This window comes from Salvelinus sp. IW2-2015, linkage group LG17, assembly GCF_002910315.2.
Source record: "Salvelinus sp. IW2-2015 linkage group LG17, ASM291031v2, whole genome shotgun sequence".
Taxonomy (NCBI): Eukaryota; Metazoa; Chordata; class Actinopteri; order Salmoniformes; family Salmonidae; genus Salvelinus; species Salvelinus sp. IW2-2015.
In genome coordinates this window covers 37,294,086-37,308,955 of record NC_036857.1, presented here as the reverse complement: position 1 = coordinate 37,308,955, position 14,870 = coordinate 37,294,086, and the positions used below count along the sequence as shown (strand labels likewise).

The window sequence follows — 14,870 nt, the reverse complement described above, 5'->3', positions numbered from 1 at the left end:
GTACTTGGGAGTATGGCTAGACGGTACACTGTCCTTCTCTCAGCACATATCAAAGCAGCAGGCTAAAGTTACATCTAGCCTTGGATTCCTCTATCGTAATCGCTCCTCTTTCACCCCAGCTGCCAAACTAACCCTGATTCAGATGACCATCCTACCCAAGCTAGATTACTCGAGCGGCAAGATGTTCTTTACCATTCAGCCATCAGATTTGCCACCAATGCTCCTTATAGGATACATCACTGCACTCTATACTCCTCTGTAAACTGGTCATCTCTGTATACCCGTCGCAAGACCCACTGGTTGATGCTTATTTATGAAACCCTCTTGCCTCACTCCCCCCTATCGGAGATATCTACTGCAGCCCTCATCCTCCACATACAACACCCGTCCTGTCAGTCACATTCTGTTAAAGGTCCCCAAAGCACATACATCCCTGGGTCGCTCCTCTTTTCAGTTCGCTGCAACTAGCGACTGGAACGAGCTGCAACAAACACTCAAACCGGACCGTTTTATCTCAATCTCTTCATTCTAAGACCCAGTCATGGACACTGACAGTTGTGGCTGCTTTGTATGACGTATTGTCGCGTCTACCTCCTTGCCCTTTGTGCAGTTGTTTGTACCATGTTTTGTGCTGCTACCATGTTATGCTGCGTTGTCATGCGTTGCTATGTTGTCGTCTTCCGTCTTTTTATGTAGTGTCATCTCTCGTTGTGATGTGTGTTTTGTCCTATATTTATATTGTATTTATTTTTAATCCCAAGCCCCTCGGGATTTGGTAGGCCTTTATTGTAAATAAGTTGTTCTTAACCGACTTGCCTAGTTAAATAAAATTAAAAGTAGTTGCCTTTCTAACCAATCAGTGCAAGCTTGCCATTATGAAAATCGAATTCAACAGTGCCAATAATATTTTCAATTCAAAAGCAGCTCAATAGAAAATCTATTTTAGACATTTTAGACAAAAATATTGCTAAAATAACACCTTCTAGCTAACTAGGCAAGTCAGTTAACTTCTTGCCGCACGGATCCCTTTACCGGGATCATTTTCGTAAACAACCGCTGAATTGCAGAGCGCCAAATTCAAAAATAATACAAAAAATATTTATAATCATGCAATCACAAGTGAAATATACCAAAACACAGCTTAGCTTGTTGTTAATCCACCTATCGTGTCAGATTTTGAAAATATGCTTTACAGCAAAAGCAATCCAAGCGTTTGTGAGTTTATCAATTACTAGACAAAACAATAAGAACAGCTAGCATGGTCACGAAAGTCAGCAAAGCAATAAAATTAATCGCTTACCTTTGATAATCTTCGGATGTTTGCACTCACGAGACTCCCAGTTACACAATAAATGTTCGATAAAGATTGGTTTTATAACCAAAAACCGCCATTTGGTTTGCGCGTTATGTTCAGAAAACCACAGGCTCGTTCCGGTCCTGAAAGGCAGACGAAAATTCCAAAAAGTATCCGTAATGTTCGTAGAAACATGTCAAACATGTTGTTTTTAACATACATAATCGATAATATTTCAACCGGACGGTAACCTATTCAATAAAAGAGAGAAAGAAAATGTCGAGCTACATCTCTCGGGCGCAGGAACTAATCAAAGGTCACCTGACGCGTTTTGAAAAATCTCACTCATTTTTCAAAATAAAAGCTTGAAACTATGTCTAAAGCCTGGTCACAGCCTGAGGAAGCCACAGGAAAAGGAATCTGGTTGATACCCCTTTAAAATGGAGGGGCAGGCAACGGAACAGGGATTTTTCCAAATAAAAGGCACTTCCGGGTTGGATTTCCTTAGGTTTTCGCCTGCAAAATCAGTTCTGTTAGACAATATTTTGACAGTTTTGGAAACTTGAGTGTTTTCTATCCTAATCTGTCAATTATATGCATATTCTAGCATCTGGACCTGAGAAACAGTCCGTTTACCTTGGGAACGTTATTTTTCCAAACATAAAAATTCTGCCCCCTAGCTGAAAGAAGTTAAGAACAAATTCTTATTTACAATGACAGCCTACACCGGCCAAACCAGGATGCCGCTGGGCCAATTGTGCGCCGCCCTATGGGACTCCCAATCACGGCTGGTTGTGATACAGCCTGGAAATGAACCAGGGAGTCTGTAGTCGTGAAAATGCAGTGCCTTAGCCCGCACCGCCACTCAGGAGCACCAAGGGGGTGTGGTATAGGGCCAATATATCTTAGCTAAGGGCTGTTCTCATATATGACACAACAAAGACTGCCTGGATACAGCCTTTAGCAGTGGTACATTGGCAATATACCACAAACCCGGAGGTGCCTTATTGTTATTATCAACTGATTACCAATGTAATTAGACCAGTAAAAATAACTTGACATAAGTGCAGTATAGGGTCTGGTATATCAGACAATCTGCAGTCGGGGCTTGAACCACCCAGTTTATAAAGGGAAACACTTCAATCAAATCAGAAACAAGTATTCAACAAAGCCATGGTACTCAGAGTGCGCTCTGGGCTTTCAGAACGCACACTGGAAGCTCTAGCCGAGAAATTGGGTTTATCTGAGCGTTCTGACCTCAAAACCAGTTCCTCTCTCGAAAGGTCGATCATCTCGAAAACTAAAGCAGAGATATCTTGCTATGGCCCACCACCTATTACCAGACTTGGTCTGAATCTCCCAGTATCCTCAATACAAACTGATCATGGTCACAGAGACAAAAAGGACACATTTAATTTTGCCACTGAAAATACATAGTGCAAGAAGTTAACGTTAATTACCAATTTGGAGTTGAAAATTTGATAATAACGTGTTGTAGAACGCTAGTAGGAACAAATTCTTTACAATGTGGTGCTATCTGCACTAGCTAGCTAACGTAGCCAACCGTACTTACTAGTGAACCGGGGTATCTGGGCCCGGTTACCCAGAAACATAAGGGTAAGATCTTACCTTTAAAATGCTTTTGTGTAAACGGGCCCAGATCTGTTGCTGGTTACCCAACAGGCTAACGATACTACTGTAACTAGCTAGCAGGACGTCGTTTGACATTTGTCGTGTCGGCATCGGGGATTAGTAAACTAGCAGTTTTAGTTTGTCTTAAAATATAACTTTTTACCGAATTATATAGCTACTTACATTTGCTTTGAAGACACCCTATGCCCACCCACACAGACATATTCACACACGAGACCCGGAGAAGGCTAGCACGGCTAACATTAACTTAGCTACCTTATCAGAGTCGAGGTCGGGGTCAGCCTGGCTCAGTCGGTACAGAAATGATTTCGGATCTCGGCACAGCGTCTGTCGTGTTGTTGAGAAATAGGTTCCCCCCACGTTCAAGCGAACCCATTTGGAAGCCCCGTTACTGGTTGACTGGGGTTTTTCCCAGGGAGAATGAGTCAAACACCTCCGATAAACGGAACCACAAGTATCGGCGCTGTTTTCTGCCATCCCCTCTTCTCTGCCCTCCGGTATGACTGAGGCTGTTGACAGGAAACCTCTCCTCTTCAGTTAAGTAGGCTGTCTCCACTCCATCCACAGGCGATACCACTCCTTTCCCTCCACCTACAAGCTGCCTACCACTCCACTTTATCAACAATAACAGAATATGCATTGGGCCAAAATCAGAATTATTTCAGACATATAAAATATGACAAAACGCATAAAATCCCTATCATATTTATATTGTTAAAAAAATATGTTTACACGACATATTAAAATCAGGTGGATACAGTATAACTAGTTATGATTGACCCGCTAGCCCTGTTGGAATGGTAATGCACTCTTTCTTACAAGCCTTTGCTAGCCCTGTTGGAATGGTAATGCACTCTTTCTTACAAGCCTTTTATATTGTATAAATGTAACACTATGCAGAAAACTGATGGAAAGATACATTTGTAATGTTTCAGCAGTCATGTATTATGTCAGGTTGTAACAGAAGACAGGAGGCATGGTATTATTGTATGCCTAAATCCCTACATGCTTTAATTACTGGACTACCAAGCATTACGTGGAAAATTCATCATTCAACAACTACTGACCTAGCGCACAAACAATCAGAGAGAATGAACAGAATCATTAAATTATCAGAAATATGATTAAATCACTGAGCAAATAGAAAATGTATATGATATAGTAAGAAAAAAGCTGTAAAATATTATAGTTTACAATAATTATTCACATTCAAAGGCTTTACATCTCAATACATACACAACATGGCCCCTGAACATGACTTCAATCCAAATATGATTCATATATTAGAATTTAAATAACACAGAATGAACTAGAGGCTAAACAATAGCCATCAAATAACCTTATACAAGAATAAAAATACAAAAACTGTATCCTAATATCATTGCATTACTTGCTTCAGATTTCAATAATACATTGTCTGTACATCACAGTTCTAGTCGGTTACAAACCAGGTAGAATATTACATACACAATGTAACCGACTTGCCACCCAACTTGATTAAAAAAAAAAAAAATCTAACAAGAGAATCAAACACTTTCTATAGTGTTTCCTTACTTTAGAGACAGATACAGCAATTTCATCTTATTTGGATCAGATACCCTTTAGTTAATGTTCAAGCAAGTTCAGCCAAGCCAGAGGCTATTATTCACCTGCTCCAGTCACACACACAGACTAAGAGCTGGAGGAATATCTCTCGAGAAGACCTTAAGGTAATGTCAGAATTTAAAGTATTACTATTATACATCTCTCTCTCTAAAAAAAGAGCAAAATTCAAATCGATCGATACATATTGGGCCAGGTGTCATGTTGTAGAAAAATGACAGGGACATTCCTAATGAACCTTGATAACCCAACGAGGCAAAGCTGACAACTTTCCCTGGGACTACAGCTGTACTGTGATTGCTTCCAAGAAATGATAGTATAGTATTGTGGATGTAACTCTTGAAGCTTTCATTATCGCCAAAGATGTTCATAATGGGGTGGTCAGCATTCTGTTGTTTTAAACAGGACACACTGAAGATTAACCGTCAATCCCACCAAATAAAACAAAAATTATTCAAACCACAAAGAAATAGCCAGTGAATGGTAAAGAACAGCCAAATAATTCAATATTATCTATGGTTGCCAATGCAATCAAAATACCCACCTTAACTTTAATAAAACTATATCTCCAGTGCCCTGGGAGAGAAGCAGACAATGCTAAACTAAAAAATGTCCGTGCAGGAAAGCTAAGCGAGTTTTATGATAAGAGTACAAGCTAGTGGCATGTTCACCCACCCCCTATTTGCAATGTAATGGTTTACTATTAGGGACTGTCCTCACAGTCTCAGTGTATGGAGAACCCACGCTGAAGCAATTGAGTGCTATTCATATCTATGCCTCACTTTGGAGACCAGCGGTCTGCCCTGAAACATTAACATACAGACCCAAACCGGACTGCAAACAGTAAGTACCAAGAGCGTTGAGAACCAATTCATATATACACTATGTGGACAATGGGGGTCTGACAAAAATATACTTTATTGGGTAAGCACCTGGTTGCAGTGTGATACTGAACCAGGCACTAGTCTATAGTACGTGTGTCGAGTTCAGGTAAAATTACAGAGGGATACAATGTTGGATTAGGATCTGGATTGAGTATCATACTGTATTGGGATAAACTCTAGTGTACGAGCAATGCTGGATTGTGTTTTGTTATGGTTGAAGAAGGAAACCAGCCCGTGCACTGAGATGGTCTTAATGGTACCTACACCAGTGAAATTCTACAAAGCCTATCCTCTCTTACCCCTGCAGAATGTATAAAATGCCGATGTGCATGGAAGCAGTAATCATCCACATGAGAAAAAAAAAATCATTTAAAAGCCACACAGAGCACAAAGAACAAGCAAAGCAACCCTGAATCCCATGGTCTTTTTTTCCTATTGGTTCTGCTCATTTCAGAAAAGGAAAATAAACAAGGTCTAGATGCCAGCGTCTCTTAAAGAGTTTGTTTACATTGCGGTGATGAAGGGCACTAAAGAGGATGTTACTCTGCGATTGGCCTCAGAGCTTGGAGGAAGGAGTGGCCGCAGGAGTAACTGCTCTCCTATAGGCCAGGATTCTGGTGCTTGTGGTAGATCTTTCTCCACACTTCCTGGATCTTCTTACACCACTTGTCAGCGTTTCCACTGGGATCCATCAGATAGTATGTTCGATTGGGCTGTAAACAAACCACGCCAAAGATTAAATAAAAACATCCAAAGCTGAGACAAAGTCAATATTGTTTGACAAGAAACCTGAGGTTATGTAATAATGTTAGTTTGAAATATGATTCAGCCATTCGTGTCATCAATAAGCGTTAATTGTAGTTCACAATTACCGTGTGGACAAAGAAGGTCTTAAAGTTCTTGGCCTCTGGGCGCAGCTCGGGGGACCAGGGGATCTCCCCCTTCAGGACCTTGTTGACAGGGTCCACGTAGTACAGGTGTGGCCCTTCAGTAAGGAGCAGCTGCCTCCGCCGAGCAAACAGACCCTGCAATGGAGTCATGAGACGTGGCATGAGATGAGCACCAGAGGGAGCTAGTGCCAAGTGTAATGTTCCACACCAAAGGTGGAATTCCCCCTAGCTGCTGACCTAGGATCAGCTTTCTTCAACTCTAACAAGTGAAACTATATACAAACATTGCTCCTCATTGTCAACAACTAAGAAATAGGTAAGTCAAATAAGACTACTTTTATGAACTTATTTACTTTGAGTTAAAAACTGAGATGTGGTGTAAAATATTCAATACCACTGGTTTGGCTTCCACTCACCTTCCGTTTATCCACTGGGCCCATTTTCAGGATCAAATTATTCTCAACAAACTGGTGCCTGTGTAAGTCAGTGTAAGGGTTACGAGCAAGTACTTCCAAGCAAATAAAAGCAAAGTGATGTAAACAAAGTCTTTACAAAACGCTCAAAATACCAATTCAACATCAAATTCTCATGGTCAATGCAAATGAAACAAATGTGAATAGGAGAGTGCTTCAGAATGGGGCTTACCAGGGGTTCCTACTGGTCTGTTTTTCCAGCAGCAGCTGCTTCTCCTCCTCAGAGAACAGCAAGTCCAGCTCAAACGAGTTGTTGTCCAGGTCATGGATGTACTGCTCGATGTTGCTGCTGGACCTCTGTGGCGCTGGGGGAATGGTCTCAGGCGTGGAGAGCGAGTGGGACGAGCTGGACTGGGCCACCTGCATGCTGCTAAACTGGCTCAGGAGGTCATCGTACTGGGGAAAGACAGGAGATGTGGGCAGAAGGTAGTAAAGTTGGTTTAAAGCATGGGCTTTTGCATGGCACAAAGATATGGATCCCTTGATGAACAGGATTCTTGAAAAATCATCACAAGCCACAATGACATGGAGGCCCGTTTAATTTTGCCATGTTCAATGTATGTGTGGAAGTGTCTCACGTTTCCATAGCAGTCCTCGTCGTCCTCGGACATGGCTGGCAGGTATGGAGTGAGCTTGGGGGGCGTCTGCACATGGAGGTCTCCCCAAGAGATGGTCTCGAAGAACGGGTGTCCCCTCAGGGGTTCGTACCCTCCCATATCCTCGCAACCAATTCTCTTGGAGGGGTCCAGCGACTGAGAAACAGAAACACGTTCACTTACCCAAAGCCTTCAACTCTTACTACAACTAACTAAACCAGTGTGTGGATGATTGAGAGATACGCCATAATATGCATCCTCGTCTGCAGTGCTGATATTACAGAATTACACTGAGTATATTGATGAAAACATGACCTACCAAAAGATGTTCAACGAGATCCTTAGCTTTGGGAAAGAACTTCTCAGGGAATTCATACTCCAACTTGATTATCTTCTGGAATATTAGGTACTCGTTTCTGGTCCAAAGTAAGCACAGAAGTCATGAGGGGGGGGAAGGAAGCCAGAGAAAGGACAGTGAGTGAAGTGGAGGTAAGAGCAACCACATAAAACATAATATCCAGATAAGCCTATCACAGAAGCTAAAACAAAAAGGTGAAAGAGGCCAAGAGCAGCCATCGTGCTCTACTTACCCAGCTCTGAAGGGTGGTAGCCCAGCCACTAGCTGATAAATTATGCATCCCAATGCCCAGAGGTCAGAGCTGAAACACACAACCAGTTGATATCAATATAATATCCTATCAAAGAACGACAGACATTCACTAACTGCATGGGCAAATAATGCATTGGCACAACACTCAAAGGTTCTCAATTGTAGAGTCCCAGTTACCTCTTGCAGGCCGATTTCTCTGTCAGCAGCTCTGGAGACACGTACTGTGCAGTTCCTACAAAGGAGTTTGCTCTTGCTGCAAAACAACAAGGGTATTAACATGACAACACACTCAACTTGAGACTGATCAAATGTGTGCATTAAAAGTAAGAACATCATAGAATTGTGGAATGTTCAAGTAGAAATAAATCGCAATGAATGCTTCATGTTGATAAAAGTCTATACATGTACCTTGTTTGCCATCTGAAGATAACTGCTTTGCTGTTCCAAAGTCTGTTATTTGGATGTGCATGTCTTCGCTCAGTAAAATATTCTCAGGTTTAAGATCTCTGAAAGACAAAAAAGGAACGTAGTCAACCTACATTTTCAAAAAGGGATAATTTGTGTAAAAAGTGGCAGCAAGTTTAAGTCACCTTATTTATACAAATGGACATTAATAAAACTTGATAATCAGGATATAAATTCAACTACGATAACTTGTAACATATCATTACAGATATACCGGTTCTGACATTACTTACCTGTGAATTATCCCCTTCTCGTGCAAATATTCTAATGCACAAACAATTTCAGCCGAGTAGAATCTAGTGCAGGTCTCATCAAAAGAACCGATTTTGCGAATATATTTCAAAAGCTCTCCATTCTTAGCATAGCTAAGGCCAAAATCTAATAGCAAGTTAAGGAAAACTACACATCTCAAAGGAAATAATAAACACAAGAAAACATGTTTACCATACAACTAAAACAAGATACGTTGCTAAACAAGTTGGTGATGCAGTCATCATGGTCTGTTTTTAAAGGATACACAACTTTTCATCATCTTGAAATGTAAAGTACAGTTTGACGAAAAATGGATGATCTAGGTTCGACATCACATCCCTTTCTCTTTTCACGTACTGCGCCTTGTTCTCCTTCATAATATATCGCTTCTCCAAAATCTTTACTGGAAGAGAAAATGTATAAGTAAAGTTGAGGGTAAATACCGCACAAAAGACAAAGAAGGGATAAACAGCAACTTCACACTAATGACAATCCGTAAAAACAAGTACGACACATGGAAGCCAAGTTCTTTTAATGCCGAAATTACAACTTACTTGCATATTCTTTTGCCGTTGCACGTTCTCTTGCAAGGACAACCTATAAAACATTTTTCTTTTAAAGACTTCATTCAGAAAGTATCCAAACTTGAATTTTCCCACATTTTGTTATGTTACAGCCTTACTGTAAAATTGATTCAAATGTTTTCCCCCCAATCTATACACAATACCCCATAAAGACAAAGCAACAACAAGTTTAGAAATCTTTGCAACCCCCCCCCCCGGAAATATCACATTTACATAAGTATTCAGACCGTTTACTCAGTACTTTGTTGAAGCACCTTAGGCAGCGATTACAGCCGAGTCTTATTAGGTATGACGCTACAAGCTTGGCACAACTGTATTTGGGGAGTTTCTCCCATTCTTCTCAAGCACTGTCAGGTTGAATGGGGAGCGTCGCTGCACAGCTATTTTCAGGTCTCTCCTGAGATGTTCGATCGGGTTCAAGGCTCTGGCTGGCCACAAGGACATTCAGAGACTTGTCCCAAAGCCACTGCTGTATTGTCTTGGCTGTTTTCTTAGGGTCGTTGTCCTGTTGGAAGATGAACCTTCACCCCAGTCTGAGGTCCGGAGCATTCTGGAGCAGGTTTTCAACAAGGATATCTCTGTACTTTGCGCCATTTATCTTTCCCTCGATCCTGACTAGTCTCCCAGTCCTTGCCGCTGAAAAACATCCCCACAGTGAAGCATGGCGGTGGCAGCATCATGCTGTGGGGATGTGGCAGATTGTGGCAGGTTTCCTCCAGACGTGATGCTTGGTTTCATTGGGCCAGAGAATCTTGTTTCTCATGGACTGAGAGTCCTTTTGGCAAACTCCAAGTGGGCTGTCATGTGCCTTTTACTGAGGAGTGGCTTCCGTCTGGCCAATAACATAAAGGCCTGAAAGTTGGAGTGCTGCAGAGATGGTTGTCCTTCTGGAAGGTACTCCCTTCTCCACAGAGGAACTCTAGAGCTTTGTCAGATTAACCATTGAGTTCTTTGTCACCTCCCTGACCAAGCCCCTTCTCCACCAATTGCTCAGTTTGGCCAGACAGCTTTAGGAAGAGTCTTGGTGGTTCCAGACTTCTTCAACTTAAGAATTATAGATGCCACTGTGTTCTTTGGGACCTTCAATGCTGCATAAATGTTTTTGTACCCTTCCCCAGATCTGTGCCTCGACACAATCATGTATCGGCGCTCTCCGGACAATTCCTTCGACCCCATGGCATGGTTTTTGCTCTGACATGCACGTTCAACTGTGTGACCTTATATAAAAAGGTGTGCGCCTTTCCAAATCATATCCAATCAATTGAATTAACCGCAGGTGGACTCCAAGCAAGTTGTAGAAACATCTCAAGGATGATCAATTGAAACAGGATGCACATGAGCTCAATTTCAAGTCTCATAGCAAAAGGTGCGAATAGTTACGTAAATAAAGCATTCTTATTCAATTATACATTAGCAAAAATTACAAAATTTCTATTGTGTGTAGGATATTTTTTAAGTCAATTATAGAATTGGGCTGTAACAAAATGTGGAAAAGGTCAAGGGGTCTGAATACTTTCCGAATGCACTGTATATTGTTATTAGAAAATATATTTCTACAACTAATTCAGTATACAACTTCATCCCCATAGTAAATGATGTGCCAGGTTAACTTAAATTCCATTGAAACTACTCATTCCTGATCAACTAGCATGAATTGAAGATGAGTCACTGGAGTATATGACCACAAGAATGCTTGCATGTAACAACACCTATCTAGGGCTAATTCATAACTGAAATGGAATGCTGGTCTGCTTACGGTTGAGAAGGAGCCCTCTCCCAGTATCTTGCCGAATTTGAAGTCCTCTGGCCTCTTCTTGCGCGGCTGAGGGGCCTGCTGTGCCCGGAGCTCGGCGCCCAGGCTGGCAGGTTTTCCCGGGGCCCGGGACTCGGAGGTGGGGCCCTCCATGCTGGTACAGTGGCTGCTACTTGCGCCTGGGATGGCAAGTGGCGAGCAGGAGTCAGGCTGATTTCTTACCATTGATGGATGTGGGCAGGAACAGATGACCACGCTGGATTGAATGGGCACAACATCATACTGTATGGGAGAGGTGGGGGCATTAGGTGACATTACTACTAAAAGATGAGGTGAACGGGTAGAGGAAAGTACTGGGCATAATTGTCTAGACTTGTCTTGTCTTCATTTAACGTTAGGCTGTCATTCTGGTATTACCCTGTCCCTAAACTCTGGGTACTTTGAAAAAACATTGAGGAAACATCTAGGCTATGCCATGTTCAGTCAGACAGTCCTTTACGAATGTAGGTGTGAACAAAAAGTTCAAGCTCTGCTCTCTGGAGGGACTGAGGGCCCCATGAGGAGGCAAGCTAACTCAAGCTACACATGTGCAGGAAATGCGGAACACATTTCGGTTGAATGCATTCAGTTGTGCAACTGACTAGGTATCCCCTTTCCCCCCCTACCAAACCGTCAACATGTGCATGAGGGAATATAATAAAGACATGTTCTCTCGCATAGAGTCTAAACTACTTTAAACCCCACTGCCAGGGGATACAATTCCCATAGCACCTTTGAGTCATCCTTCATGTTGTTTCCAATTTTATGTCTGGTAGGTGTTTGAAAACAAATCACTGCCTCTCTCTTGACAATAACTGGCAGGGCTCCCAGCCCAAGTAAGAGCTGCACATGTTTTGAGAATTGAGATGGGAAGTTGAGGGGAAAGAATAGCTGTGGGGGGCTTGGGCATATATTTAACCTGACTGAATATTATATTCTATACATTTAAGTCATTTAGCAGACGCTCTTATCCAGAGCGACTTACAAATTGGAAAGTTCATACATATTCATCCTGGTCCCCCCGTGGGGAATGAACCCACAACCCTGGCGTTGCAAGCGCCATGCTCTACCAACTGAGCCACACGGGACCACGTGAACGTGAACGTATTAATTTAACAATGTGGACATTCTATGTACAACCTATGGCATGTTCCACTCCAGACAATATATGCTTAGTTGAGGATGAGGCTAAACGTGAACGTATTAATTTAACAATGTGGACATTCAGCCTTGAATCTAGCTATTTAAGTTCAATCATGACCAGTAAGTGACCTCATACCTTATGTTCACTATTGAGCAATTAAACAACTCAGTGTGGAGATGAATCTTGGACAAAACAACGTGAAGTAGATTTTTTTTTAAATTCAGGACCCAAACCTTTCCCTGGATGAAAAATCCCATTTACGTCCTCCAATCAGACACCAAATACTCAAGTTTGACCATGCATTAACAAAAAAAAAAATTACAGACAATATTAACAAAGTTGATTGACTGGTAAAAAAAAAAAAATATATTATGTGGTGCATTTTCGCTAGCAAGTAACTACATGGCATCATGTCGTTAACTAATGTTTAGCATTAGCATTGGCTAACAGCTTGTGAATGTGAGTAAGGACGCCAACGCAAAAAATAGGTGGTTTCTTTTAGTGAGCAGCAAGCGTCACGAATTGTTAGCAAGCCAGTCCCTCTTAAAAATTACATTAAAACATACACTTACGATTTAAACACCAACCATCGGCCAAAAGCTTTAAATTCTGAATGCAATGCCAAAATATTAAACTGAGTTAGTTAACTAACGTTAGCTGGTTACCGTCATAGGCCTGGGAAATTAGAAGCTAGGTAGCTACCTAACGTAGGTCTTTAGCTAGCCAGTTTAGGAAACGAGATTGTTTGTCAAACACCGTCAGGTGAAATCTCGAGTTAGCCAAAGGTAGTCGTCCACGAGTAATTGTTATCGGTAAACTAGCTAACGTTAGCTTACTTACGTTACATCATGTTGATTAGAACATGTACCTAGCTGGGGATGCAACTTCACGGGAAAGTATCAGCAGTCTGCTAGCAACTAACGTTGTCTTGTTAGCATCCTCGGCTAATTCTATAGCTGAAGCGTCAGGTAAGTTACTGTATTATACAACAAGTTAGCTTGCTAAAGTAGCTAATGATGATTGTAAGTTGACACAGCTAACTTAAAGTCCTAATAGTAATAATTTAGTACAATAGCCATGTAAAGTACTAACAGTAGCTACCTAGATAAAGTTACTAGCCAAATACCTAGATAGTGAGCTAGTGTATAATGTAAATAACGTTAATGTATACATTCATTTGTTCGCAATCCATTAACACAGGGTAGCGACGAATATTGTTAGCCAGTTAAAGTTTCTAGTTAGCGTCGACGTTACGTTAACTACGTTAAGAGTAACCGCCAAGTTGGCTTGCTGGCTAGCCAGTTGATGTTACATTAGCTAGTTAACGTTAATTAATTACCAGGAATTTCGACTCACGTTAGCGACCTAGCATGCTACCTGGTTGCTAGATAACTTAATCGACAGACTTTGCGCGTTGCTAACGTTAAGCTAGGTAGCTAATGCGTTAGTCAGAGGTCCTCTTACCGCTGTTTGGAAATGAGGGCCTAACAGTAACACATCGAAAATGTTGTCTAACTGCCGCCATACAATACATATTGGGCAACGGCTTCACATTGACATTTTGATGAACGTTGCAATACTCACAATTTGACTTGTGGCCCTTGCCATGGAAGTTCCCCTCGATTATTTATTTGGAATAAAATAATTACAGAACCTCCAATAATGGCTGCCTCTGCGCCTTCATTTTCCAACTGTGACGTCGTTCCACAACAATGTTACCAAAGACAGTCCAGTATGAAGATATACAGAAACTGCTTCTCCAATAGAAATCCCTCAGACGTGTAGGCGATGTCATTGCGACGTTAGCTAGCATAGCTCATGCGCAATAAAACGTCATCGGGTCTAACGGTCGTGTCGCGCCGAACTGCGCATCTGCAGGCCGTCTAACGAAAGGTACTCACTCCTTCGATATAAAGTGTATTTTTCGTCCAAAATTAAAACGTGTCAGTTTGTTACTTTCACGGGGTTGTAGTGGTGGCAGGTTCAGCTGTTTAAGATATTTTCTCTAATCTAGGTTTTGCCTTTAGAATTTGAGAACGAATTTTCACTTCTCCCTTTGCCTTGCAAAACCCTAGTCCGGTCTGTTGAGTCTGCTTCCCGACGCGTTCCTGTAAATATCGCGATGTTTCGCATGAGTTTGAAAAGTATGTGACGTTCCTCAAGATGTTTTTAACTAATCCCGCAAAGAAGGGAGAGGATCGGAGAGGTCGGTTGTCCACAAAGCAGCAAACGGGACCGAGGTATAAATTGGGTTGGACGGAGAGCGTGGACACCTCAGCGGAAATGGAGTCCCTAGAGAAAGCAAGAACAAGATGGTTGTCAGGAGTAGTACAGTATTATCATAAGCACATGTATACTTGGAAAACGGAGGAGGAATGGAGAGAGGGAGAGGTGGTCTAAGAGAGAAAGGGAAGACGAGGGTGAGCTTGAGTCTGATAAAAATGGTTGGAAAAAAGAGATGGTTTGTTAAAGAAGAATGGTAGAAAGTGTAAGCAGAGGGAGATGAGGAGAAATGGAAGTGAATGAGGGGGAAGTATCGGAGGTGGTAAGTGTGGTGAAGTTATCGGAGATCGAGGTATGCACCGAGGGTCAGGATAAAGATGAGTCTGTGACAGTAGGAGTGAAGTTAAT

General features: G+C 41.8%; 2 protein-coding genes across 2 annotated transcripts in view; both read right to left on the bottom strand.

The window, feature by feature from the left end:
* LOC111976804 (BTB/POZ domain-containing protein KCTD5) overlaps positions 1–3,488 on the bottom strand; it is a 47,781-nt gene extending 44,293 nt beyond the window's left edge. Inside the window, exon 1 of the mRNA XM_024005946.2 lies at positions 3,203–3,488. Coding sequence (XP_023861714.1) covers positions 3,203–3,424 — 222 coding nt within the window. The 5' untranslated portion in view covers positions 3,425–3,488. The remainder of the gene's footprint in view (positions 1–3,202) is intronic.
* Positions 3,489–3,927: 439 nt separating this feature from the next.
* Positions 3,928–13,942, bottom strand: LOC111976661 (3-phosphoinositide-dependent protein kinase 1). The gene is made up of 14 exons (XM_024005667.1): positions 13,824–13,942; positions 11,060–11,338; positions 9,274–9,316; positions 8,985–9,122; positions 8,701–8,845; positions 8,411–8,508; positions 8,180–8,255; positions 7,983–8,051; positions 7,712–7,808; positions 7,375–7,548; positions 6,969–7,192; positions 6,740–6,797; positions 6,306–6,458; positions 3,928–6,146 (listed from the first exon to the last, which is right to left on the bottom strand). Exons 1-14 carry the CDS (start codon positions 13,845–13,847, stop codon positions 6,033–6,035), a joined length of 1,692 nt encoding a protein of 563 aa, XP_023861435.1. The 5' UTR covers positions 13,848–13,942; the 3' UTR covers positions 3,928–6,032.
* Between the last annotated feature and the right edge of the window lie 928 nt (positions 13,943–14,870).

Coding starts and splice junctions, on each gene's coding strand:
- LOC111976661 (XM_024005667.1), bottom strand. CDS start 13,847: ATGGCAAGGGCCACAAGTCAAATT. Junction 11,339..13,823: donor CAAGGGCCACAAGTCAAATT/GTGAGTATTGCA, acceptor TCTCCCATACAG/TATGATGTTGTGCCCATTCA. Junction 9,317..11,059: donor GAGAGGGCTCCTTCTCAACC/GTAAGCAGACCA, acceptor AATGTTTTATAG/GTTGTCCTTGCAAGAGAACG.